The sequence below is a fragment of the Oreochromis niloticus genome, linkage group LG13 (assembly GCF_001858045.2).
Source record: "Oreochromis niloticus isolate F11D_XX linkage group LG13, O_niloticus_UMD_NMBU, whole genome shotgun sequence".
In the NCBI taxonomy this organism is placed as follows: domain Eukaryota; kingdom Metazoa; phylum Chordata; class Actinopteri; order Cichliformes; family Cichlidae; genus Oreochromis; species Oreochromis niloticus.
The window spans coordinates 21,934,100-21,961,671 of record NC_031978.2 but is presented as its reverse complement, the minus strand read 5'-3'; the positions used below and the strand labels follow the sequence as shown (position 1 = coordinate 21,961,671).

At 39.5% G+C, this 27,572-nt stretch overlaps 1 protein-coding gene across 6 annotated transcripts in view; it reads right to left on the bottom strand.

Moving 5' to 3' along the window:
- Positions 1–27,572, bottom strand: part of pde10a (phosphodiesterase 10A) — a 62,536-nt gene that overhangs the window by 26,107 nt on the left and 8,857 nt on the right. For 4 of the 6 annotated variants that reach the window (XM_013269029.3, XM_013269027.3, XM_025897259.1 and 1 more), the window contains one exon: positions 5,686–5,817. In XM_013269029.3, the coding sequence (XP_013124483.1) occupies positions 5,686–5,817 (132 nt within the window). Of the gene's footprint in view, positions 1–5,685; positions 5,818–17,451; positions 17,906–27,572 lie in introns of those variants that run through there. The other 2 variants (XM_005473997.4, XM_003441158.5) reach the window with 1 other exon arrangement.

The window sequence follows — 27,572 nt, the reverse complement described above, 5'->3', positions numbered from 1 at the left end:
CAGAGCTAAAAAGCCTTGCGTGGTCTGACAAACAGTCACATTCATATACATTGTGTGTCTGTCTGTGAGTGCGTGTGCATTGCAGAAGGCACAGATGAGTAACGAGGGGCCTCTGAATGGGTGCAGCAGAGAATTTGGGATTTATTAATTGTCCCGTGACAGAGTGTCGTGTGAAGTAAACATTGCCAGTGGGACCCTGGTCAAAGGAGGTGTGATGGTCAAATGACATCAGCAGGATTCTGGGAAACAGCGTTTCTGTGTTCTGGCGGCTTTAAGGCAGCACTGCAGTGTAATGCGCTGTTGAGAGCCATCAGCTTTGAAAGTTGAAGCCTCATCTTGATAAATAAACGACACAGTATGAAGTAAGAAAGTAATAAACAATGATTAAAAAAACACATTACAGAAAGACTATAATTTGATTATTATGACAAGAAATATTTGTAATATAACTGCACAGCAGATTCAACTCAATAAAGAAAGTGTGCAAATGTGAATCCTTTTTCCGGAGTTGCAGGGTGCAACACAACTTCTGCACAAAGACACACACACACTTGCGTGTGCAGACCAACTGATTTATGTAATCCAGTGTTGTCCATCACATGATAAGTGAGAACAAGACTGGCTGCAGGGACTGCTTCCAGGAAGCAGTGGTTATCTCAATGACGGTCACATGATGACAAATCCTGCTGTTGCTGCACTCATAAAAAATATAAAATCGATCGCATCTATTACAAGTGCGAATAAAAAATGAGTTAAGTAATATGTCATTAGAGAGAACCATTTTACCTTCATCAGTACCACAGGAAGTACTTCATTACTTCGTTAACACAAGGGGGGAAAAATGTGTAAAATACTAGCTAGAAGTCAGATACACACTCTTAGCCATCAACCCAACACACTGACCCATTCATCCTGTGTGTTGAACCAGAAATTAGACAGTGTTTGTCATTTGAGTGGATACAGCCACTGAGAGGAAGTTACAGAGAGGCTTCAGAGTGGTGCCAAAGCGTCTGCTCGCAGTGGTCTAACAGAGGAAGTGGACTTAGTAATATTACTCATGATGTGATGTAAAGATCAAGTCAAAGAGAGACGTGGCAGAATTAGAGAGCTGATTGCTGACGTTTTCACTCTGGTCTCCTCCCACTCAGTTTAAGAGTTGTACAAACAGTAGCTGATGAAGTATTCTAACTACCACAGATCAGAAATAGCATATCGAAATTATTCTAATGTAGCAAACTAATGCTACATGAGTTTCCTTTGAAACTTGCAATAAACACACCTAAATATGAAATGGTTTTTATCGCTGTTCTGATGAATTTAGAGATTCACACAATATACAGAAAGAAATGCTTGAGTTGATATATTGAGAACATGTGGAAAAAAATCCACTCTGCTATGTTTTTTCTTCTGGCTTTGACTTCTTCTCTTGCTATGTCAGCACTGATGTAGCAGCATTGTCTGCGTGTGGCTACACCTATCTTTTGGGATAATACTGCAGTGGCTCCCTGCTCCTTAAGAGTAAGCATACATAGAAGTGACTGTGTGACTGTATTGTAGCGGTGCTTTAAGTGACCAATGAGGAGGGTACACTGGCACCTTTACACTCTCACTTCGAGTGCATAATCTTAGCGACAGTGGCCGGTGTAGGACAAACAACTCTGCCTCCTATTCATCTGTAGGGAGTGTAACCCCTTCATCTCAGCTGTCAAAATATATCCACGTCTATGTACTCTGAAGGAGGTTGTAAAACTCTGTGAGAGGTCAGTGAGCCAGTGAAGCTCACTTCTGTACAATGACTGAGACACTGCAGTGAGGATATCCTGAACTTTTCTGTTGGTAACTGCTACTGTTAGCCTCTGTTAGCTGCTATTAGCCTCTGTTAGCTTCTGTCAGTCAGTGGTAGTGATACTTTCTTTGAAGCGAATCTAACATTGTTGGACTATCAAATGAGGCGAGAATGTAATGAAACTGTTTATCAGAGGGAAACTGTGATTTATGGCCCATTCAAGCCTAACATTAGCTGGCATAATGTTAGCTTACAACCAGCTGATGTTGTTATTAAGTTAGCTCGTTGTCAGCTGTCTGGGGACAAGAGGTTCGTGTGTCTAATCTACTGACACTAAGCAATTGTGACAATAAAAGGGATAAATAAGCATGTTTATTTATTTTTGAGGGTTACATCAGGAGATGGCACAAAAAGACTTTTCTACTTCTCCACCTTTGGCATGCTACATATGTGTCTCTAGCTACTTATATAAAACACGATAAGGCAGAACTGCGACTCCAATCTCAGCCACTGTATTCAGGATTGCAGGGAAACATGGTGACTTAGAACAAATTGATACCTGCTCATATGTATTTTTAATGTATTAACTCTAAGTTTATGTAAGGTTATGTACATATACTTGTATCTTTATTACCATATATTTATATATAGTGCTACAATAACTTTTTGATACTGTATTGTTCCTGGTTCTCAACTATGTTTCGCTGTCAAAAAGCTACATTCTTTTTTTCCCCCAATAAATAAACTAAAAAAAGACTGACTGTGCCTTTAAAGTACAACAATATTAGCTAAGAACAAAAAAGAAACAGCTTAAAAAAATCCAAGAAAAGCGGCCAATATGGATTGGTGGTCCAATGCTCCTTTTCTGCTTATTTTCTGTCCTCTTTTTCCTTTCTACTTTTTGAAAAAAATGCAAAAATTAATAGAAAAAACATACCCACTATATGTTAACTTGATTTAGACAATGGAAATAATATGGGCTCCACTGGCCACTCAGTGAGAGCAGATATACTTGCAGAATAGTTGCATTATGCATTTAAATAATAAATTATTAATTTAAAACATGTTTCAACATGATTAATATAAATATATTCAATGTTCTCCCTGTGTTTGTGTGGGTTCTCTCCAGGTACTCCTGCTTCCTCCCACAAAGACATGCAGTTAGTTGGGTTAGGTTAATTGTTGATTCTAAATTGGCCATAATAATGAGAATGGGAAAGTGTAAATGTAAGTGTGAATGGTTGTCTGTCTCTCTGTGTTAGCCCTGTATCAGATTGGTGACCTTATGCAGGGTATACCCCGCCTCTCGCCCAATGGTAGCTAGGATAGGCTCCAGCCCCCCACCGTCTCCAGTGACCCTGATAAGGATAAGTGGAAAAGAGTGGATGGATGGATATTCTAAATCTGCTATTTACTTTTATACCAATAATTTTGTGTTACTGTATTGTTCCTGGTCCTCAGCTATGTCTCTCCATCCAAAACCTACTTTACCAGGGTCTTTAGCTGCACACTAACATCGTTTGCATTACTGATATCATTACTTTTCAAAGCACTTTAAAAAGAAAGCAGTCAGTATGCATTTCTAGACGGCAGCATAATCAAATTTGAAATTTGAAACTTGCTTGAAACATGTAATTCATCATAATGAACATCAAGTATGCTTTTTTATGGCCAAATCTCTGATACGGCCATGTGGTAATGGATCGTAGCATTTTCAAATCAATCATGTCTGAGTTTCTGCACAGTGATAACTTTGTTCACTGTGATGGGATACCTGGCTCAAGTGAGTTTCAAGTAGTTGCAAATCGATTTCCCTACTCTACTGAAATAAACTGTAGAGAGTGGCTGAATAAAAGGGAAGTAGTACGACATCCTTGACATCTTAAGTGCACAAAGATGAAGTAGTCATATTAAGTATACGCAATCTGTAGTAAACAAAACTGTTTGTGTTGTTCTTTAAATTAGAACAACTGGAGTTGTCAATTAAGCATAATGTTAGTTTAGTTAGGCCAATAAAATAATATCAGCTTCCATCCCAGAAGATACCCTTGACAACAGATACACATATCGATTTGCCTGGCACCAGAATTACCCAATTTCCAGTGTTCTTGGCCCTGGGTGGTCAGCGTACCATATGTCAGATTATGAATCGGTCCATCTCATGCCTGTGTGCAACACACACACACAGCTGTCGAGACTGATATGTCCTTAGCGTGGAAGCATTTCACTGTGGGTGAAGACAGTCCCCCAAGCTAAACGGTGGAGGGATGACGATGAAAACATAAGAAGCTAACGAAAAGTTAAAACGGCTAAAGCTATCCGGAGCTCAAAGCTAGCCACAAGCCAGCAGCCTTGGTATGAGCAAAGGATTGAAACAGTTATGAAGAAAATATTGAAAAAAAGTATCAAAGTCTTGTTATCTGTAACGGGACTGAAGTTGTAAGCATACTAAAAAAATGATGTAAGTACTTGACGTTTATGTTGTTATGTAAATCTGTTGCACCTGCTTTTTGTTTGATTAGGTAAAGTATGTCAGGTAGCTCTTGTACCCCTTTCCAGTGACAGAGCAATTGATTTTTAGCTGATTTAATGAGAGAAGATCCTGTAATTTACCACAGTTTGGACAAAAATGGAGCATTTAGTAATTTCTTTTATTAAGAAAGTCTTCTGAGTTTGCTGTCAGTTAAAGTTCTTATAAAAATCAGAATCAGCAGAGCATGCTTCGAAATTAATCGTAAATGGGAAACAGCCAAGAAAACTGCAGTCGGTACATCTCTGCCTTTTATACATCCAACTGTTAAATCTTAAAGGGGACCGTTTATGTGGCTTTAGTCTGCCTACATCTGCTGCTCATCTGCAAGCTGCTTTGCAACCCGCCCCAGCTTCTCTTTTTTATGTCATGACTCTGGTTTTCACATATTTCACATATTTATTGTGGGACCTTGTGGGAAGGTCCCACAATAAAGCCAAAAAGCCAAATATAAATTACTGCAGATGGCTAAAGTGGTCCTGACTGAACTGTGAACATTGAAACAAAGAAGATTTCAGTTAAAAAGCCTTTCTTTTATTTAGTTTTGTGAATCAGCGATCTGGTTTACACAGGTTCCATCTGCCCTGAACTGAACTATGTGGATGAAATTAGTTATTCCTACTTGGCGCCAGGAAGAGTTATTAGCATGACAGCCTCTATTTGATATTTGTCAAGCTAAACACACACGTACTGTATATATACAACATACAGGAAATTGTTTCAAACACTGGCTCAGACTTGAGAAATTAACAACTCTGCACGGCAGCAATAAACACTACTGTCTGCATTCCTCGTGTGGAAAGCAGCTCCAAAATGTGACAAATCTATCCTCTGCCAGCTTCCTCCTTCAACACACCCACACCCTGAGCCAGCACAGCCCCCCCCCTAAGCACCACCAGTGCTACCACCAACATCCACACCCCTCCCTTGGGCCCCCTTCAGCCGGCTGCATGTCTCTGGAGGTCGCCTCTGACGTCAGCAGCTCAACTGGGCACTGTGCCAACCCTGTGGGCCCTTGATGGATGCAGTCGGTCTGAGAAACAGTTCGCTGTGAGTAGAGTGCACGGCACAAACTCAGCCCAGCCGGCTCAAACACATCTAATGACCCGTAAAAACCGGACAGGTCCATTCCTTCTCCTTTTCTTCTGTGTATCACAAACATGGATGATTAAAGGAGACACATGTGATGATGAGTGATTTGCACTGCTAATGGCCAGGATAATAAACAGAGCCTGCAAATGCACCGTTGTTCCCCAGACTTACAAAAACTGCAATTCTTAAATCCAAGCATTTTGTCTTAGTGATCCAGAGAGATGCAGCTGACTCTGTGCGTTTTTTGTCTGTATATGTGTGTGGTAGGGGGGTATACCTGCAGGCCTGCTGCTGGTCTTCCTCTTCAGCCATCTGTCCAACGTCTCTGCACTCACACTCTCCAACACAAAGTCATCCAGAATCTGCGGGTGCAGCGAGAGGTAGGCCTTCACTTTCTCATCTGTCAAGCCTGAGGAGCACAAAAACAAAGCATCACAACTTTAGTTAAGACTAATGAAACTGTGAGAGAAAAACACCAACAAAAACACCAAAACAATACTGAAGTGAGATGATAAACAGAATCATTGAAATGCTAGAAAGGAGAAGTGTAGCATGTGAGAGGAATGAAATAACATCTCACTTGAACCCACAATGATCCCGAAGGTCACCCAAACAAATGCAAAGGATGAAAACAGCTGAAGGTCACTTCATTCTCTTCACGGTGAGGTGAGAGCGGTGGCAGCCGAGCCGAGGCTCGAGTTAAAGCTCTTTGATAGCCGGGCTAGCTCACTTATGTTTACTGTAAATCTGTATCTCCAGGGATAGGAGCCCCCAACAGAGGCAACAGGATAAAGGAGGACTCGATTGTGCTTAATAGGCAATTAGGATCTTGAGAGCTTGCTAAGTGCTGCTGTTTACTGTCTTTGTTGTCAGGGAAAAAAGCCATTTGCCAGACCATCGTTGAGGGAAAGTTGTTTTTAATACCCCCACTGGCGTCTGTGAAGCAGTCATGATGCACTAGGACGCCATCATGTTTAGGTCACTCACACAAATGGAGTGTATGTCTAAAACAAAGACTTCTAACTGTATACATTTAGACATGAAGTGTCATCTCATAATGAGAAGAAATGTGAGGTGAATTTACATTTTACGGCATGGTAAACTATAACTATACGTTTTCAGATAATAGCAGAGAGAAGAGTGTTGAATTTAGACAGCCCCGAAAGTTTTTATAACGCTTTCTCACGAAATGTCTGGTTATCAGGAGCATCTGTGTAGACTCCCTCTGTAGATGCACAAACACACACACGCGTGGCATGAAAACATTAGTAAGTGGGGTGTCAGTCAGGAAAGCTGCATGAATATCAGTGTTGTGAATCGCTACAGATCCCTGTAGACAACACAACAGTAAGCCGGGTGTGTGTGTGTGTGTGTGTGTGTGTGGGTTGGAGGGGGTGGGAGGTGAGTGTTGTGCCAGATGACAAAGTAAAACCAGATGCAGAGATAGAAAGACTACATTCTGCTTCAGCTGCAGGTAACCTGTTATGAGTCCATAAAAGGTTGTGGTTGAAGAATATCTTTCACTTTTAATTTAATTTTAGGATCATAGTGCTCCTGATTCAGACTCTGAGCTATCCACGACCTTTGATCTATCCCTGCAGAACAAATCATTTGATGTTCAGTTACGATCATCTGCCCAGAGTGTGTGTGTGTATAGATAGAGCAGGCTTTTGGTTACAGGCAAATAAGGCAAACAGAGGTGGGGGTAAGTTTGGGGGGTGGAGGACGCTACAGTCTGATGCTGTCCAGACACGAGACACAGCTCTTCAGGAGCGGAACGCCTCACGAGACTCCTGGCCAGCTCTGACGCACATCGGCAGAATACAGCTTAATAAATCAGGAAAAGTTAAAGAGGGGTTGGGGTGGGACGGAGAGGGCTGCGGAGGACAGAAAGACACACGGAGAGGAGCTAAATGGGAGCGCTGCAAAAGACCCTTACAACTTTGTCCTATTTGAAACACAAAGAAGGCACTGTGATTGGTGACATTACAAAAGATGAAAAACAAGGATGCTGTATAAATTTATGAATACAAGTTTTGTGTGAAAGGAGTCTGAAAATTGTTTAGCAATCATATGTGTGCACATGAACAAAATAGTCAAATGTTCTATTTCCATGGGGCAAGAACAGCAGTGATAAGAGCTTTGCAATGGCTAATAAAATGGTGTTAATCAAAATTTCTAGGGCTACACAAGTGGTGAAAAGCGGACATTTGTAAGACCTAAATGACAAAGACGGGTCAAAACTGCGGCGTTCTCAAGCCCAATACATGTGCCACATTCTGTAGCTTAAAGGAATCAACTAATAGTGCTGTAGCAACTTCACTGGTGACAGATACACGCATTATATTCATTCATGTGTGTGTTTAGAAGAAACATTGTTTATAGATAAAGTAAAAAAATGTCAATATCATCAATCTATTCTTTATAAGAATCCAGAGAAATGACTGACTTGACCTAATGTGACTATATTTTACCTTGATTGTGATTAATAATTCCCTTTTTGAACATTCCCGCTACTTCACGTTGACCTTACAGGCTTTCCTTCTGAAATCTTTCGAGCCACAGCGCACATTAATGTGACTGCAGTGACACTCAGAGCTGTGGGATATGCGTCAGTGTCCTGGTCCTGAGACTATAGAGGCTAATCAAAGGTGCAGCCCAATCTGTCCCACATGCTGCGGTCCAGAATGGCTAACCCCACTGGGAACTATATGTGCTCACTCAATCAGGACACTGCTGTTGCAGATGTAACAGCTTGGTTACTGGTTTAACCAGGTTTTTTATTTTTTTTTCCTTTTTTTTGTCAATGCTAAGAAAAAGTTGAACTTGAACATAAAAGAAAAATAAATAATAACTAATAATAAAAGAACATAGAAGCACAAATTCTCATCATTTTAGGGTCTGTAACCTTTTAACTGAATTACATTTAGTTTAATAAATAAATAAATTTTTTTTATGAACTTTGTACATGAGAGGTTAATTCTTCCAGTGTTTATGACAATAAACTGTTTGGATACTGCAGGTTGTGCAAAGAATGCGGATAAAAATAAATGCTCTACTTAGGTAAAAGCAAACATTACCCTAACAAAACAACAGATTTTTTCAAAATGAAAGTCCTCAAATCCTGATTCAGTAAAAGTATAAAAAAAATGAACTATATATTAAAAAAATGGATCATAAGTATTAAAATAAAAATACTTGCACTGCAGATAAAATTATGTTTTCATTAAGATGTGCAATTCTGATTCACCAACACACAACTAGGATTTTACTGTTTACTGATGTTGCCGTGGGAGAATGTGCTTGTTTATTTACTTCATGTAGATACAGCAGTGGTTCCCAGCACAGAGGTTCAAAGGTGAAAGGTAAATACCTGAGAACAAGAGAAATGCAAAGTAGTCTCACAAATTTGAATTTCTAATTAGACTGTTATTCAAATGAAAAACATCTACCAACTGGTTTAAAGCCAGATTAGGTACAATCAACAGTGATCTGAACCCTACATGTGATCATTTTAAACAGCCTTTTGGTGCTCCGTATCATCTGTTTTGGTCACGTCTGAAGTTATTAGATTTCTGGTGTTTAATATGTTTTCAAAAAAATCTGGACAGAGTGTTGCATGATGTATGATTATGGCAATATTTGGAGTAACTCCCCAAGATGTAAATTTAAGTAGGGCCCAAGCTGACATCATTACCTTTTTGCTCACTTTTGGCCAGAAGGTCTGTGCAAAACAGAAGGACTCCTCACCTGGAATTAAGTTTGTCATGTACTGCTTACAACTAGAAAAGGTCTGTTGTAAGCAACCTGGCAGCCATCCTTTTCTTTTGTGGCAAATATGGAGACATGAGTGCAATAATGTTTTTGTTTTAGGTTTTTTTTTGTTTTCGCTCATCATTATGAGCTGGGAGGACTTTTTAAATGATGTGTCTTTATATATACGCGTTTCTCTTTTTCAAAAACTCTTAATAAATATACAATGTTTAATAAAATAAAATAAAATAAAATAAAATAAAACCAAGAGGTATACATGTAAAAAATCTGTGAATTAGAAAAAAGGTTCCCCAGCTCAACACTGGTATTTTTGAGGGTTAACCAACCAGAAAGACTGCGACCTGTCTGCTTTAACAAGTACACAACCAATTACAAGTACCTTTAAAAAAAAATATATTTAAGTCAACTGAAGTCACTCCTTCAGCCAAAAAACCTATAGGTGGGAATCAGTTGGTTGTGTAGCATGCTCGTGAGTGGCTGAAGCCAAGTTGGCAGAAATGTTTGTAACTGAGTCAGACTTGGGCTTCCTGTATAAAAAAAAGCGAAGCCTGCGTTCATGCAGTGAGGTATTGTTGCATAACACTTATCTTGACACCACACCCCAGGATTAGGAAGGGAAAAGGCCAAACCAGTCAGAGTTTGTCTGGGTCTTTGCACTCTCACACCCAAGTTTGTAAGAACATGCTCCTGTTTGACAAAAAATACATTAACATATAGCATAGGCTATATATTTTACAGTGTCAGCAGCAGTTTTTTGGTTCTACTATGGAATTTCCAACATCAAAAACACCCTGAAACAGCTTAAAAACAGTCAATTCTTGTGAGTTAGCATTTAAGTTTATGAGCGTTTTTATGAAGGAAATCAATTCAGCGTGCTCTGATTTTATATGGAAAATGTAATGGCTTGTAAACTGCAAGTCACTTCGTCTTATAACAAAATCTACTAGTATATCTGTAGTATACCAATGTGAATGTATGTCAATAAGTTGGACACAGAGTGAGATACCATATGTGTGATACATTTGCAGGCCAAAATGTATCAGTGGCGCACAAGAGGAAACACTTCAGAGTATTTCTGATGCTACATCATTGAAGAGGATGGTGTTTTATTGACTATGAAAAAACAAAACAAAACATGTGAAGCAAGGCTGCAATTCTCTGTATACAAAAGGGTGCTTTTATTTTAATACTCACATTTATTTATCCTCCCTCAAAAAAAGAGAGAAAGAGAAATCAGTTTCCTGTTTTTCTTTTTTAACTTTAAATATTCTCTCTCTATATATTTTAAATCTGAATTTCTCACTGTGTCTGTGACTACAGAAAACTCATCCACGTTGTACTTAACGTAGCCCTATAAACATCACTGTAATGATTTGGCACAGTGAAATCTTTACAGGGTATTGGCCAAGAAAATTGCACTTATTGCAATTTTCTAGGCCAATTCCGATTTTTTTCTAAGTATGAGCTTTTCCAAGTAAGACCTGATTTTGCTGAATCAGGTTTTCTTTCTAAGAACTACAACTGACAGCGTATACAAAAAAACCCCTTTTCTTTAAAGCAAAATTTTACATTCTTAATAAAAGAAAAGACCAAATTTTACAATCTTCCCCAAACTGCAATATAGTAAATACCAGGATGTTCACTGACTGAAACCATTACTGACTGCTGCTGGAAAGAGGTCCAAATAAGTAACAAAAAAAATGAGTTGCTGTACACCCATCTTTAGCTAACATGTTTTACATTACCAAACAAAAGCATGTGCAACAGATTTATGGAACAAAACAAATGTCAGTTACTTGCATAATTTTCCAGCACATTTAGAAATTCTTTGATTCTCTGCTTTGATCCTTTCCTCACACGGAGGCCGCAGAGCTCTGGATAGCTTTAGCTTTAGATGCCTTCCCTTTGCTCAGACAGGTGAAGGTGATTTAAGATGATTAGATGTTGTCATGAATGTTTTTGTCATTTGATTTTTTGGTGGTTTACCTTGATGAACTTCATGTATTTACTCACAGCTCATAGAGCTATGATCTCATAGCTCACGAGCTAGAGCTGTCACAAGCTAATGACGTGTTAGTGTGCGACTGTGAGTGTGCGTGTGACGACTTAAATGGACTGTGCATGTCCTGCGCACGCATGAAAAACACCAGCTCATAATCAGCAGTGTTGGGTGGAAGTAGCATGTTACTGTAACTGCATTACATTTTACAACAATACAGTAATGTAAGATGTTACTGTACTACACTGTACTTTAAATACACTAATTCCATTACAGTTACAGTTATGTTTTTACTAAGAGTCTTCAGTTATCTGCACACTTGGCGGATAGAAAGAAAAAACACCAAACAAACGTGGTTTTCTCTTCCTGCACGTTTGTGCTACAATCAGCTATTTTCAGTTTGAGTGCAGAAGGAGGAAAATATTGCAGTGGTACAGCAATACAGCTTTTGAGGAGTAGAGATATGGACGTTACTTTTATTTTTAATGTACACAAGGAGAAAAGCGCGTTAGTAAAGCGGAAACTACATCCAAGACCGAAACAACTGTACTAAACTGCTAACCAAACGTTGCATCTTTGCAAACATCTGCACAGGCAGGATGCTAACAAAAAGCTAGAACCCAAAGTGATTTTGTTATGGCTGTCGAGCACCCCAGCCCAGCAGCCAGACCCTGATCTTCAACAGGTAACAAAAGCAGTGATGAGCAGTCAGGGTCGAAGCCTCCTTTTACCTGTTCATGTTTCTACAGTAGAATCAATGTAGCGATTCTACTGAAGTCTCTTTGTGCTGGTTTTCATCTTTTGTGTTGTTGGCATTGTGTTGACACTTAAAAACTTCAAGAAAGATCATCTGTGTGTCCTTATTAGGATAGGGATTTGTGTTGGTGTGTGGAACTGTAGCCTATAGGTTTATGCTGTTAACTGGTTATTGTGAGAATGCATTTCAAGTCATCTTCCGGCGTAACAAGAAAGTAACGAGTAGTGTAACAAATTACTTTCTCCGGCAAGTACTTTAAAAATATACTGCATTACTTTTAAGAAATATAACAAGTAATGTGTAATACATACAATACAATAATTTTTGTGAATAATGACCCCAATAATCAGATATACACAAGGCCAACCAACCAGTCACTGGTCTGGTGTGTGCTGGAAATCGGCAGATTCCTGGTTGGTCGATCAGTGACACCAATATTTTTAGCTGAATTATTATCATTATAAAGATTTTAATTTTTATTTATTTATTTTTGCTGCCCACAAATCCACACCCACATCACCGCCCTGGTGATGAGGGTGTGGTCTAACTGATGCTACGTGGAAGAAACCCTAACCATAATTTTTCTGTTGGAGAATAAGAATTAAAATGAATTTACCCAAATCAACACAAACACTCCAACTGTAAGAGCAGCAGGAAACTAACCAATGACTGTTCTCTGAAAAGTCTATAAAATTATTATTATTTTTTTTGTTTTGTTCTTTCAGCAAAGTCTCTTGGCTTTCACCAAGTTAGTGAAGCTCAGACAGCACGTGTAGTTGTTAATTATTTTCTTCATATTAAGAAGAATTCTTACTTGTAAAGCTGAGAAGCGAGCTGGTTATCGGTGACTGAAGGAATGCCGGCAGTACACCTTCATAAAATGCTCATAGCACAATATGTCACAAAAATGTCATTATACGGGACCTTTAAAAAATAGATTAATGATCAGAGTTGCTCAGTTGTAATAAACTGGATCTCAAAATGACTATTTTTCAGAATCTATAAAAATATTTGCTATGATGTACATGATTTTTACTGTGCCATTTAAAATATGCATTTGGGTTCGAAACTTTTAATCTGTCACATAAAATCAGAGTAATCATAAAATGAAATGACCATTAACAGGTTATCTTAGTTTTTTTGTTTTTTTTACATTTCATTCATTTCTTTTCCAAAAAGTTTCCATAAACAGGAAAGTTAATTTGAGGTGTGAGGGTAAGGATGGATCTATCTATCTATCTAACAAAGCTTTTCAGTTAAGACAACACTCATGTTTACTTTTATTTCTTCTTGATTGTTATTTGGGATTATCTGTATTTTATGCAAAGGAAGGTGGTTACTTTTGGGAGAAATAATTTCTTCTGGATTATTATTATCACCTCTTTTCATTCTCTGTTATTATTGTTATTATTACTGGCTCTCTTCCACAGTGTGCCTTACATCCTGTCTCCCTCTCCTCACCCTCAAATGGTTATTGCCCATGGTTGCCTGTCCTTTTAACAGGAAATGTGTCTGTTTGCAGGGGGTTTCTTCCTGTTAAAAGGGAGTTTTTCCTTTTCGCTATCACCAAGTGTTTTGCTCACAGGGGGTCATCTGGTTGTTGGGGTTTTATTTCTATTATTGTAGGATCTTTACCTTCAATATAAAGTGCCTTGAGACCACTGTTGTTGTGAATTGGCACTATATAAACAAAACTGAATTGAGGTTTATTTGTATTTTATGCAAATATGAGGATTTTTTTTTTTTAAAGTGCAATATATAGGAATGATTGATGTAAAAACAAATCTTGTGAGACACTGTTAAGACAAAAGTTTTCTTTTTTTTAAACTTAATAAAGAAATTGACATATAAAGAACAGAGGATCATTTGCAGAGCTGTTAAAAACAACATTCAGCTGCACTCTGTCTCATCACTCATCTTTGTTTCCCCACGATGAAGCAGCAAGCTCTCGGTGTGACAGTGCCTGAACTGTGTGCCTTCAGCACTCCCGGTCAGATGATGTCGAGCAGCGGAGGCAATGCCGATGTTTAGTGAGCAAGATGCTCCTCCTTCACAACACATAGATGAAAAACGCACATGAGAGAAAAAGGGAAAAGACCACTTCTCTTCAAGTGCACTCCTTCTGGCAGAGAGTCAAGGGCAAGCTGCCAAGGTAGTACTTTTCACTTTACTGACATGAGGCTGAGGCAGGAAAGAGGGGATGGGGGGGGCTGCTGGGTGCGTGCGTCAGCAGGTCCGCCTGGGACTCCCTTGCCAGGAGGTGGGAAGAGCATGTGGTTCTTATCTTATCTATGGGAGGGCTGGAGCACAGCATCTAACACTGACATTCAGTGAGCGAGTAAAAAGAGCGAACACTGAGAATGAAAACACTTTGACTCATCTCCCACTGTTCACCTCATTTATTCATTGAGCCTGAGCTGCCGAATCTGGGTATGGGTGTGTGTGTACTTATGCAGGTGAACGCACACACATTTCACCGCAGCCAAGGGTGAGGTGACCAGTGAAGTTAAATCAATACTCCATTCAGAGAAAAGGTGTCACATAAAGAAAATGCTGTTTCACGGTGGACTTTAACTGCTGCTCCATCACCTCCACAGACACGCCCCCAACGGCTGCACAAGCAGGCAAGCGACTGAGAGACAGAGAGGGAGATTTCCATGGAAATGTGATTTGCACTTTTTCCATTACCATGGTCCAGATCATTAGACAAAAAAGGGGCGATAAATGGCAAATTAAGATGCAGATAAGGCGTGGGGCCCTTGATCTACAGCCTAGCAGAGTGATAACAGGCAAGCCCTCAAACCACTGTTACAGATACGCAGCTGAGCAGCCTTCACATTCAAGTTAGAAACTAAAACCTTTCTGGTGTATTCACTTTTTTTAAATAATAACTAAATGTGAACAAGAGGCAGCGTCACAGTTTCATAATGAGCTGGAGTTGCTTTCTTAGTCCCACCATCTTGCCTGAAGTAGTGGTTTGATTTAGCAATGCCCCCCCAATCCCCAGAACTCCCCCTCAGAGAGCCACATCAGTAATCAAGGGTCATGTTCCCCACTCCACATCTGGTCGATGCTGAACTCTGCAGCCGTTCTACAGAGGGGCCAGTGGGGACCCGGTAATGAGAACCACAGATTCTTGCATCTTCTCCAGCGCTGTGCTCTTTTATGAGCCTTGACACAAAGACAAGCTGTAAAGAAATCTACACGCATGTGGCCTTTTCCCATCCTCTCAGATACCAACCCATGACAAGATGACAAGGGGTCAATGGACGCCTTGAGGAGAATGTCATCTGTTTCACCGCTCAAGCGGTGCACTGTGCCCTGGCACCGATCCAGTCCTGCACAAATCGCGTTATAAAAAAAGGGTTCAAACGCCATAACAAGCTAATTTTCTTTGGCTTGAATTTCCAGAGAGTTTAAATCAACAGTGAAGACAAATCACAAAGAGAAACTATTTGGCATGTGCTCGATCCAAGTCTGGAATTATTTAGTCATTCAAATTTAAATGCTATGTTCATATTCCAGTCATACCAAGCACTACATGCATTTATAGATTTAGCAACTTTGCTTGGGAGAAGTCCTCACCATGAGAGAGTAGGCATGTGGTGGAATAGGAAATGTCTGGTGTGAACACTTCCTGCCTGACAATGTGTCCTTCTTCACTAAGTTAAGCAATTTGTCAACAGCCAATTGGGTTTAAAAAAAATGCCTGAGAGATCATATTAGTGCTAGCCCAGTTTGACCTCGATGCACTGGCCACAGCTATCTGCAGCCAAAGAAACACACATCTGCGCACACTATAGCAGATTTCCTCCAAGACAGCTTGCAAACAGTTAGGTCTAACTATAGGAGTCAAAGGGCAGTGAAAAGCCAAGGTGTTGTCTTGACAAACTGAGTCTATCCCTTCAGGGCGGACTGGTTTTGCTGGACGGTCCAGCAACAGGTACCATATCAGTAATGACAAATGATAGGTGGACAAACATACCATTGGCTACTAGAGAACAAAAGAACACTTTTTTTCCACGCAGAAAAACATACAATGTGCAGGAGCCATTTAAAATGATCTATCACATGCCTAATATTTGTAGAAAGCGCTTCATGTAAACAGTGGTAGAAACACAAGCTGGGAAATTATATGTGTCTGCATCAGTGAAAAGGAAAACATGCAGGGAGAACATAAACGGAACATCAAGTTAATCCCGGATTAAACCCAGATTAATCGACGGCTATTTGAAGAAATGAGTTATATACCCACATGGACGACTAAGCCGGACGCAGAACTGGTTGGCTGATAACTTTTTCTCATGTTTTTTTTCTATGAGAATGACTATTTTATTAAATTATAATATACAGTACACATTAGAGCAGTCAAGATCATCCTATAGCAGATATTACTTTAAGATACTTTGACACCCGCAGCCACCCTCATATGCTGTTGTTTTGTGAATCCAAAAAGGGCAGAAGCTTTGTTAAATCTGAAATTCTCGAGTATGAGGGCGAGATACCTACATACTGTCCCTCAATACATTCCACAGATACTCACAGAACTTCTTATTACAGGTCTTCACTGAAGGTCCCTGAAGGCGCATAAACTGAAGTTATCCATGGGTCACACAACCAGTGTAAACCCCAATCAGCAGAGAAACAAATGACAAGAAGTTCCCACGGTAGAATTTAAAAGATAAGCAACAGAAAGACTGAAAAACTGCATGCACAAAGAATGTAAACTCAGCCCTGCTAAGGAAACAAATATAGGGGATGATAACTGTAGTGACAGAAAAGCAAACAAAACTAAACGAATCATTTCACTGATGTTACACCTTGTTTTGCTAATCCTGCCTTTTTCAGTGACGGTAATATGAAATTGTGAGCATACCTGACTCTGATGTTTACCATCACACCGCACTTAAAAACAAATCCAAAACAAGTGAAAAGAAAATAAATTTTAGAATGGGAAAATGATTTACCACAGCACTGGTATAAAAACATCGATGACTACAAAAATGTTAACTACATGCGTGCGGTAACTTAAACAACACTGGTTTTTATATTTTTATAATTAATTTGCAAAATATTTATTCCGAAACCACATTTTAGCGCCCTACTCGCACTTTCTTTTTTCGCTTCATCTCATGCTGTAGACTTCGCTTTTTTCGATGCCATGTCTTACCGGACAATTGCTGACTGTCCCCTCTACAGACCAGCTTAATCTTTATTTAAAGTGCCTGTAGAGACAGAAGTGATATTTTCCAAGTTCGGTTCTGCTTGACCCTCCAGCGGAGTCCCCACCCATCTAATTCATCTGCCATTCATAAAGTTGGGAAGACAAATGGGCAAATCACACAGCCTACGCCTGCAGCACCAGAACAAATAATAGATGCCAAACTAGCTCGTGTTTTCTTTCTTTCGTTTTTTTTTGCGATCTACTGCACAGTTTGGTCAGGTCAAAGCGGTTTTACTTTTGCGTAAAAATTACTTTACGCACTGGAAATTTTATTAGGAAAAATACCTACTTGCACCCAGGAAACAGTCCGTTAACCTTCTGAAACAGCTTGTGGAAGTCGGACCATCTTCCATGTCGGATTGTGAGCCCAAAAGGAGAGAGGAGCCACGGGGAAAAGTGCGCCTCTGCAGCTGCAACTTGGTGCGTCTGAGCGAAAAAAAAAAAAAAAATTCCCCAAACCCCGAAACTATTCCAGGACGCGTTGATGTGATGATGCCTTCAATGCTTGAGATTGTGCGCGATTTAGGAAGGGCAAGGAGAGCAGTGTGGTGCCACCCCCTCCACGCTCCTCCACCGGCGCTATGACCCAGCACCGCTGGCCGAGGTGTAGCTACAGTCGATCCGCCTCCTCAGCGTGGTGGCTCCGCTGTGGATGTGCAGCAGCAGCAGACTGAAGGGAGCAGAGACGTCGACGCATAGACACAGAGAAATGGGAGTAGGCACACACACACACACACACACACACACACACACACACAGGGGGAGAGACGGTAGCGCGATGCTGTCAATTCATGCACAATTTCCTGTTGATTTTCAAATAAACAGCAAGCGACGATACAGATTACAGCAAGCGACGACTACAGGATTTGCCTAGGGAGAAAAAATGTCTTTATGTGTAATGTTCAAGATTTTAATACAAGTCTGCGCCATATTAACGAAGAATAAGCCAGCATCAATACTTCCGAAGACTATTCATCCAGGAAATCTCTACAAAGTAGTATTTTGAAGGGTCAATAAAGCTGTTTCCGGTATTTTTGTGCCCATTTGACACATTTGGGAGGCACTGCTGTTCTTTTTCCTGAATTTGGCTGCGTAAAAGGGGCCGAACCATATGCCCCGCGCTCTCCAGGGACACGCTGCTGTTTCCTGATCCTCCAGTGGTCAAGGAGGAGACAGTGACAACCTCGAAATTACAGCAGGCAGGACAAAGCAACAGAGGGTTTACTTTAGAATACTGTGAATGAAAAGATGCAGCATGGTTTTTAAAGCACTCGGATTTACGCAGTCTGAAGTGTCTTGCCAACGTGCCCTTTAGCAAGGCAATGAATCCCTTCCAGCCCGTAGTCTTTAGGACTCTGAACTAATTAGCCATGAGAGTTCAAAACAAGGAAGTAGAAGGAGAAAACAAGGAAATTACTTTGGGTGTTACCAAACCAAATTTATGAATGGCTTTGTCAAGAAATCGCCTTAGTTCAGATCAGCCTGAATGAGTAAAAAGCAGACAGTGTGTTTATTTAAAATACTAAAAAATCATTTCAGGACAGACTTTCCTCCTGGTGCATCAGTCGAGACTTTTATTCAGCTTACTGAAAAGTTGCACACAAATCAAATCGGTTTTTGCCTGAATGAGAGAAAAGTGCAGTCTAAACATTGATCCTCCAAGGTCTAATTCGTGCCTTATCTCACTTAAGGTTTTACACAAGGTTCTTTCAGTTTTTGTGTGGATCACTGTTCGTACTTTGGCTCCTGACTTCAAATATCCGCAGAGTCTTGCATTTAATAAAGGCTTGTATTCAACTGATTTATTTCTCCTGTCTAACTCTGTTGTACATTTACATAAATTATAATTGTAAATATTGCCTTCAACTGGAACAGTAAAATAAATCAATGTAGTACATTCCTTTAGGAAAGGCCCAACTGCAAATATCTGCAAAGATCGCACATCTGCAGTCACACAGAAATATTTAGACCTGCTCACTACAGCCTTTGAGTAGAGATATAATCTTGTAACTATAATGACCAAAACCAAATAACAGGATTAAAAGTAATCAAATTAACCTCAAACTCAGTTTAACCAGATGAACGTTTTTCATCTCATCTGATGACGAGAGAGAGGGAAAAAAAAGAGCAATGGAAGTTTAATACACCAACACATCATAAGAACTGTGAAAAATATTTTTGCCTTTCAGTGTTAAAGGTTATAGTTGTCTCAGTTCATGCTGGCAAACTTACAACAGTAGAACATTTAAATCAAAATCAAGTGTCAAAATCGAGTCAGAGAATTTCCTGCATTATTTTCTGTGATATCTTTAAGGACACCCATTGTTCGTGTTAATTTGCACTTCTTGCCTTCTTTATATGTCCTCTAGCAATATCCTTGTAGCAAAAAGGGCTTCAAAACCTCAATTTTAGGATAATGTTAAAACAAAACGATCCTGTAATCTAAATCAACAAACTACACATTACTATAAAATATCCACAAATATACTGATTCATATTAAATGCACAGAACATTCCAACACTTAACAGCATATATGTTTATTAATAATGCTTAAATGGCTAATCTGTCTTTCTCTCTGTGTGAATAGTTGCGGTGAAGTTACCAGAGCAATTCCCAAATGAAGTGAGCCTCCTATCTCTATAACCTTTGCATATGTGTGCTTGTGCTATCAGCACTCAGAGCACCTAAACAGCTTTGACTCGGCAACATGATACAGCATAAAGTGTGCCAGACTCCCTCATGGCCACAGCGTCACATACTGATCATATCAAGCGAGAGAGAGGAAGAGAAAGAGAGCTTGCGAGCTGTGGCAGGTTACGTCAGCATCTGCTCTATCAATCACAAGCATTCCTACACTCTCGAGCAGCTGGTCCATTCAGAGGTCACGTATAACATAATGAGTTCATTCCGATACATTCCTTCTGATGGCAAAAATCCTCAAATGTGGAAACAATGAGAAAACTGACAGTGCCTTTAATTCTTTTTGCAGAAAAAAATTATTTTTCTCATTTAAAAAAATCCAAACCCAAGATTATTATTTAAGGAATTTTAGAAAATCCACAAAAATGAAGGGAATCAATTAACATTCAACACTTTGCTAACATCTTATTCAATAATAGATGAACATATTTAAAAAACTGTTTCACTCAGAGAAGACCACACAGAACACATTTCCATGCATAATCTTTTGTATTTAGAGTTTTCATTATCAAAGTTTTCTCAAAATGTTCAAACAATGTGTCAGATGTTACAAGCAAACAAACAAATGAACAAAATCAAACGAGAGGAAGCTAAAAGAGCTTTTTAAGCTCCTTTAGGGCTAACTCTATGGCCTTAAAGAAGCTTACATAGAAATGTAGGTATTAAACAGATACTTGAAAATATTCACTGTGAAGTTCATGACTGGAGGGTTTATGAGCTTTTGTGAGATGGTTACAGATTTACTCGCAGTAAATCACAAAGGATGCAGCAGCTCCGTCTGTGACCCAGCAGTGAACCCTTCTGATCCGCAGCTCTCCAAAGTGGCGGAGAAACCGTTTTCACATGTGATGAACTATTGCATAACAGGAAGTAACCGACCAGCTTGACCCATCGAAGCAAACTGATATTTCACCTGGATTAAGATTAGTTCTCTCGGAATGAAATACACCTAAACCACAGCCTTTAAAAAAATAGCTAAAGGCATGAGCTCAAAGGTGAATTGTCTTAAAAAAAGATGTATTTTTTGCATATGATTAAAAACTGTTAGAATTCTCAAAGTTTGAGAAAGACCCAAAAGACACAGAAAGATCTGGGGGAAAAAAATCTTGAGCTGTCAGATGTTTCTTTTACTGTTTTAAGTATTTAAGGTAATCTGTATTTCATTAGGGACACATGGTTGGTTGTGCCACCTCAGATTTGTCGTGGTTAAGTAAAAATTAGAAAAGTAGACCCATTAATCTACAACTACAGTAATATTGTAGCATCACATATACCTGTACAGCTTCTACATTGGTGTTAACACATTTTAATACATCATTCCTGATAACTTCTGTGTAAAATTGGAGGAATTCATTTATTAATATCCTTTACTTTTAGCAACGCCATGTTTAAAAAATCCGTATTAGTGCTTAAGTAATACTATATAGGTATTACAATTAAAATGTACTATTTAACTTAATATTAATTACAGTAATATTAAAAGAAGCATAAAGTACCCATTCTGATCATTTTACAGCTTCAACTAATACATTTAATTTGTTTATGAAATTTATTTTATATAAACTGCAATTTAGTGATTATAAGTATAACATTGCATGTTTAAATTCCTTTCTTTCTTCTACCAGTATAGTCATATACTTTATATATATTGTAATTTCTGAAATAGTAGTCAGTATTTAGTCACTATTTTGCACCTGCCACATAGTTGGTGTCTATTTATTTCCATTCAGTAGATAGTCATGTGCCTAATGTACCTAAAACTGGGGCGATGTAGTTGAGTTACAACATAGTGTTAGTCTGGAGAGCATGTAAAAAAAAAGAAAAAAAAAGAAGAAAATTAAGGAGGTAGAGAGACTGATCAAGTTTTTTTTTTTTTTTTGTGGTGTGGACAATCCAAGAACACACAAAACGTCAGTGAGCTTTCTCTCTGTCTTGATGTCTATCAGTCTGGACAGTGAGTGCACATTCTTCCCACCGTCAACATCTCCTGTCCTGCAACCACCAAATCCCATAACCTCGTGTGAATGGATAACATGTGTGTAAAACAAAAAACCAAAAAAAAAGAGGGAATCTGAAAGGTGATGATGAAAGAGGTTGAAATCTGATCTGTCCTAATATGAGACTTGTGTGTCACACGCATAATATAAGACTGGCTTTACTATTGTAAAGCTGGGAGGGAGGGGGGGGGGGGTCAACAGCTGACTGAAGGGTGAGTGAGTGGTCCACAGCCATGCTCAACTGTTCTCCCCTCTCGGCTGTTTTTAGCAAACATCCTCTTGATGACTTCGGCCTGTCTCCCAGCATAAGAGCTGCACATCTTCAGGCGTGTGTGCGTGTGTGTTCTCGTTCACACACAACCTCACGCCCCTACACCCACATTACAGACCTCATCCACTTAAAGCACATTTCTAATTCGAGGCACTGTACAAGCTTTTCCCCACTGCACACACACACACACAGGAGATTTAAGTGAAACATTTACAGATCACATGCAAACGCATGCAAACATGAGCACATGTACACAGGCAGGAACATACTTAGATCTACACACACACACACACACACACACACACACATCATCACATGCGGCAGGCACACACCACAGAGACTTCCAGTCCCCTCCCCCCGACTGAATAGTCTGTTCTGACAATCCACAGGACAGCCGGAGCATTGACGTCAGAGGCAGGCCCATGAAAATACAGGGTCCCTGGGGGGGCTGAGGGAGTTATGCACATCTTCACAGCTTGGCTTGCAACTAGTTCAACAACCAAAGAGCATATAACTGCCTCTGTTTGCTCTTATTTGCTGGAAAATGCAATAACAGAAATAAAAGGTTCACGTTTACACAAAGCCTGGCATGCACAAATTTGCATGCGACTGCAATGCGGCTCATCTCAAATGTGACGTCAGTGGACATCATGGCACGGTGATCCATTAGGACAAGTGTGAGATGTGCATAATTTAGGTTAATGAAAATACAAATCACAGCACATCATTACCTGCCCTCTGTCGTCTTAATCATTGCCATTTATGAATAACTGCTGTCAGATAGCAGTATATTACACGTACCCAGAGGAAAGGTTTGTTGCTCGCTCAGACATCCTCACAGTCCCAAGAGAAAAGATGACATCTTTGTTTATCGCTCAATGTTCTGAAACTCGGTCCTGTTTTTTTCTTTTCCTAAGGCATCAATAGGACATCGAGGCCATTAATCTCATTGTTCCCTCTTATTCTAACCTCTCCTTCAGTTTTTCTGAGACTCTCATAGGCGTAGTTAATGTCAGCCTGCGTGCAAATACAAGTTTGTGTTGCTTGTGATCTTAGTTATGTTTTTGCCTTTAAAGAAAGCAAAAGGATTCTCTGCATATGAAGAAAATACGCTACAATACACTAAAAACCTTAACAAATTCTTGTTCAACTTTATGGTAAAATAACAGCAATAGAAAAACACCACTAGACCACATTCGGTATATAAAATTACCAGTATGGTTACGGCACTATAAATTTAGATGAACAATAAAGGCCTTTATCTCCCACAATAGTGTCCACTAAACAATAAAAAATGAAAAGTGTTTGTTATTGTTTAGATGCACATTGTTTAGCTTGTAGCTTGTCAGAAATCAGCCCATTGTCACTTTTTCTTTTCCTCAAGAAAGATGGCAACCAAGATCCACAATAGAGAGTACAAAAAGGAATGGGTATAGTAGTGGGAACGCTTTTCAAAGCATTACATGTCGGTTAACTATTCCTCACTTAGCCCGACTACATGTATATCAAGTGTGAAACTAGTTCAAATAGTATATATATCTATCCACATCCACAAGGGTGATAGATTAAAAATTACTATCATAAACTGAGGGACCAGCAACTGTACTAATCTCCATAAGCAGACTCCTCAGATGAGTATATGGAATCTGTAGGGAAGGAACAGACTTTTGCACTCCGCTGATCTACTGGCCGGTCACAGGTGAGTGGCCTCACAGTGCAGTGGTTTACACATTTGTGTAACAAGTAAAAGATCACCAGATCACCAGGGGACACAAATCCCATTGTGGTTGCATTTTGTGTAATAAAAAAAAATCTGCCACATCAAGCATGCTGGGCTACCTGCAGTGGTGACCCACCGCTGACAAAAGTTTAACCTTTTTATCTGATTTTTAAAAAATTAATAAACTCTGACGGACAAACAGATGGACACACATCTGCTGAATACATTCAAATCCTAGAAAACACACCTGTTGTCAGCAGACTAGCCAGCGGGTTCCCGTACTAACACTGCCATAATTTGCCCATCTAGCTGCGAGCACGTATGAGTTCTGTGAAAACTGCCACATGGATCTGATTTGGGCATTTAGAATTAGTAAGGACTCTTTAAAGATTAGAGCAGAAAGTGAATACAGCAAGTACAGGCTGCCTGCATGTGGTATCTCATCTGTATGTTGGAAGGATCCTGCCCATGTAGAGATCATATTGACAGGATTGCATTGAGCTGGAACCATTAAAGGCAGGCAGATTCCTCTGTCAGCGTTGTTGTATTAGTGGAAGAATGTGTAGAAAGGACAGCAGTAATTACATGTTGTGTCCAGAAGTGTCCACTTATAAAACTTGGCTCTTAAGCTCCTTGCAAGTCCCTCCCAAAGAGGAAAAGTACTGTCTTGTCAGCAGCAAAGAGGAAGAAGTGGTGAAGGATGCCTTTTATGGAATCACTGTTTTTAAATATATGTCCACAGGAAGCTAAGAAGGACGATGCTCCCAGTCTTCATTTTGTGTGGCGCTGATTAAATACAGTCCCGTTCTTTCCTTTAAAGTATTCAGTTGCATTGTATTTTGGTTACTCTCTACATGCCAAAGGTGTTTCAAATTTAAAGAATAATAAAACTATGCAACTGAATTGATTAACTGAAAACTCCATTTCAGTGTGGGCGTGCCATAGTACTTCAGTGAGGAGCTTTCTTCCAAATACGCTGACATCTAAGTGTCAGTGTATTTAGAGTGTCATCTGCAGCACCGTGAACTTTCCTGTCTGAACTGCTGCAACCAGTCTCCTTTGTGAGGAATTCCCTTGTCCGATTTTCTTATTCATCTGCTTTTTCTTCAACTCATTCAATGGATAAAATCAATTTTTTTGTATGCAGACACTCATTTGCATATTGTGACTTGTCAAATTGAACAGTTATCTGGTCAATGCCCAATCACTCCAGCTGTTGCAAAACACAACAGTTGCAATGCATCAGTAGTAAAATCAATTTTTCTTTCTTTTTTCTTAAACCCAGTTTTGCTAAATCAAATTTATAGACCAAAGCAGCTGATCACATACCCAGCCTAAAAGATTTTTGTTTATAAATCAGATCATTGGATCAACACACAATGCGATCTGGCTGTCACTCCTGGCATCCCTGCAGCTTTGTAGCTTTAGTTATTGTTATTAACATTACAATGTTGTTATTAGCATAACATTGCAATCACTGAAATAAATGCCGAGATACGGGAATGCAGTAGAAAAGATAAGCAGTTAGACAATAAACGAGGGTTTATACAGACTGGGAGTGCAGTCAAATCTAAACCACCACAGAGGTTAACATAACATGAGTGCACCTAAAATGTCAGCAGTAGTTTGCAATTACACAGAAAGTTCTGTGAATCCTTTTTAGCAAGCAGGTCAAAGCAAAAATAGGAACACTGTGAAAAATATTTAGAAGAGACAACTGAGGCAAATATTTAACCATTTGCCATGTTTTCTCTTTTTATACAATTTTAGCTAAACTGTGCAGAGTTTTTTCCACATTCTGCCATGTGGAAAACCAGAAAGTACATTCTTATCACATCCAAGAGAATCAATAGTCAGTGCTGCAAAACACAAACAAAATACCAAGAAAAGAAAAAAAGAGAATTGTTTTAGTTTATATGATTTCCTTATCTACATGTAGGCCAGAGGTCAGGCTCCCCTGGAAGCTGATGAGTATTCTCATGCATTGATACAACCAGTGTAGACAGTTAAAAAAAAGCATTGAGACATTAGAGATGCTGGTTTGTAAGGCAGCAGTCCGAGCAGCAGAGTGTACTCAGACTGCAAAATGAAGTATTTCTAAATTCAGAGCAGTGCCAGAATTCCTCTGACTAAATTCAGAACGTCACAGGCGATGTGGGGCAGACCTCTGAAATGTACAAATTTGCTGTAACTGGCCACGCAGCATTACTGCTCTGCTCATTTTTTTTATTCAGTAAAGAAATTCTTTAGACCAAACTTGCGATGTCTTAATAATTTACACATTGAAGAGATGAGTGCAGTGTGCCACTTTTTCACCATCTCTTCTCCTTTTACAATTTCAGAACCTTTGAGTCTTGATTTAGTTTGCTAAAATTATTATTTTTTTTAACTTTATCTGTTCATTAGCAGAATGAACCGTAATTCAGACATTTTTTTTAACAAAAGACTTGCAAAAATGCAGCAAGTATGTTGAATCTTTCTCCAGTCTTTTGTTTATTTAAAGCTTGACTCACAGTGTGTACTTGATGGACAAAATGCAATGGTGTGGATAAATAATGAACATATTCCATTGGACATTTCAACGGTCTTACAGCAGACTCTAACAGTGGAAGCTTGTTTCTGCTGGCGTGCCTCATGCTGACAAATTTAATGTGACCGTATAACACCTCTTATGCTCTCAGTAGCACACTGTGATCCAGGCCTCGCACTGCATAATTAAATTTGTAAAAAAAAGAAAAAAGAAAAAAAAGGTTAATATAAGACAATTTGCCCAAAAAATAAATACTGATAAGGCTTGCATCAGTTCGTCAGGGAAAAACATATTGCACGTTCGAGGCGCTCGGAATTGGGCAGGTGGTGCAGATATGTGATGTGGAGCGCTGCAGTGGAGAGAACTGCAGAAGGCACATGAATCAAAAAAAAAAAAAAAATTAAATGGGTGAAAAAAACGTGATGAAAGAAGTGTGCAGGGGTGGTGGTTTGAAGGAGGGGTGGGGGCTGAGGGGGGTATTTGCGTCAGAGCTGGAGCCAATGAAGTCAGAGACGGGGCAGGCTCAAGCAGGAGATGCTGTTACTGCCACTCACAGCACTCGCCTGGGCCTCATGTCCTCTACGTCACAGAGCTGGCACAAATTATGCCTGCTTCAGTGTTCGACACACACATGTGCACGCATCCGCGCTATAAAATGAAATTTATGTGTATCACACGCATATCCTGCACCGTTCAATGACATTCAGAGTAGCTACCCAGCAGGGGTGTATTTTTTTTCCTACAAAGTGTAGCTCACAGTAAAAGATTTTCTTTTGGATTCAGGCAATAGATGAAATAGAAATGCTGACAGAAGAAGATTTTATATTTTCTCATAATCTGTTTGTCTTTGCTGTTCAAGGCTGTTCAGCACTCAGCTCATATTTATATATGCAGTATACAGCCTGATAGCTGCTCCAGAACTAAAAAGGATGAATTGCTGAGACAGCAGTGAGGCAAAATATGCTATTATGATGCCATTAAATACCATATAGGAGTGTTTTACAAACTGTTAAACAGTTTTGTCTTTCAAAAATGCACACACACCTTTCCTTCCACCCCCTCAGCACCCTCATCTGTGACAGTGCCACAGACATACAGTCATTCATTCATGCATATCTCACACATGCAAATCCTGCTTATTTAGATTAGCGGGCAGTGTTTCTGTTGTTGCGCCACTTCTGACCTAGATTA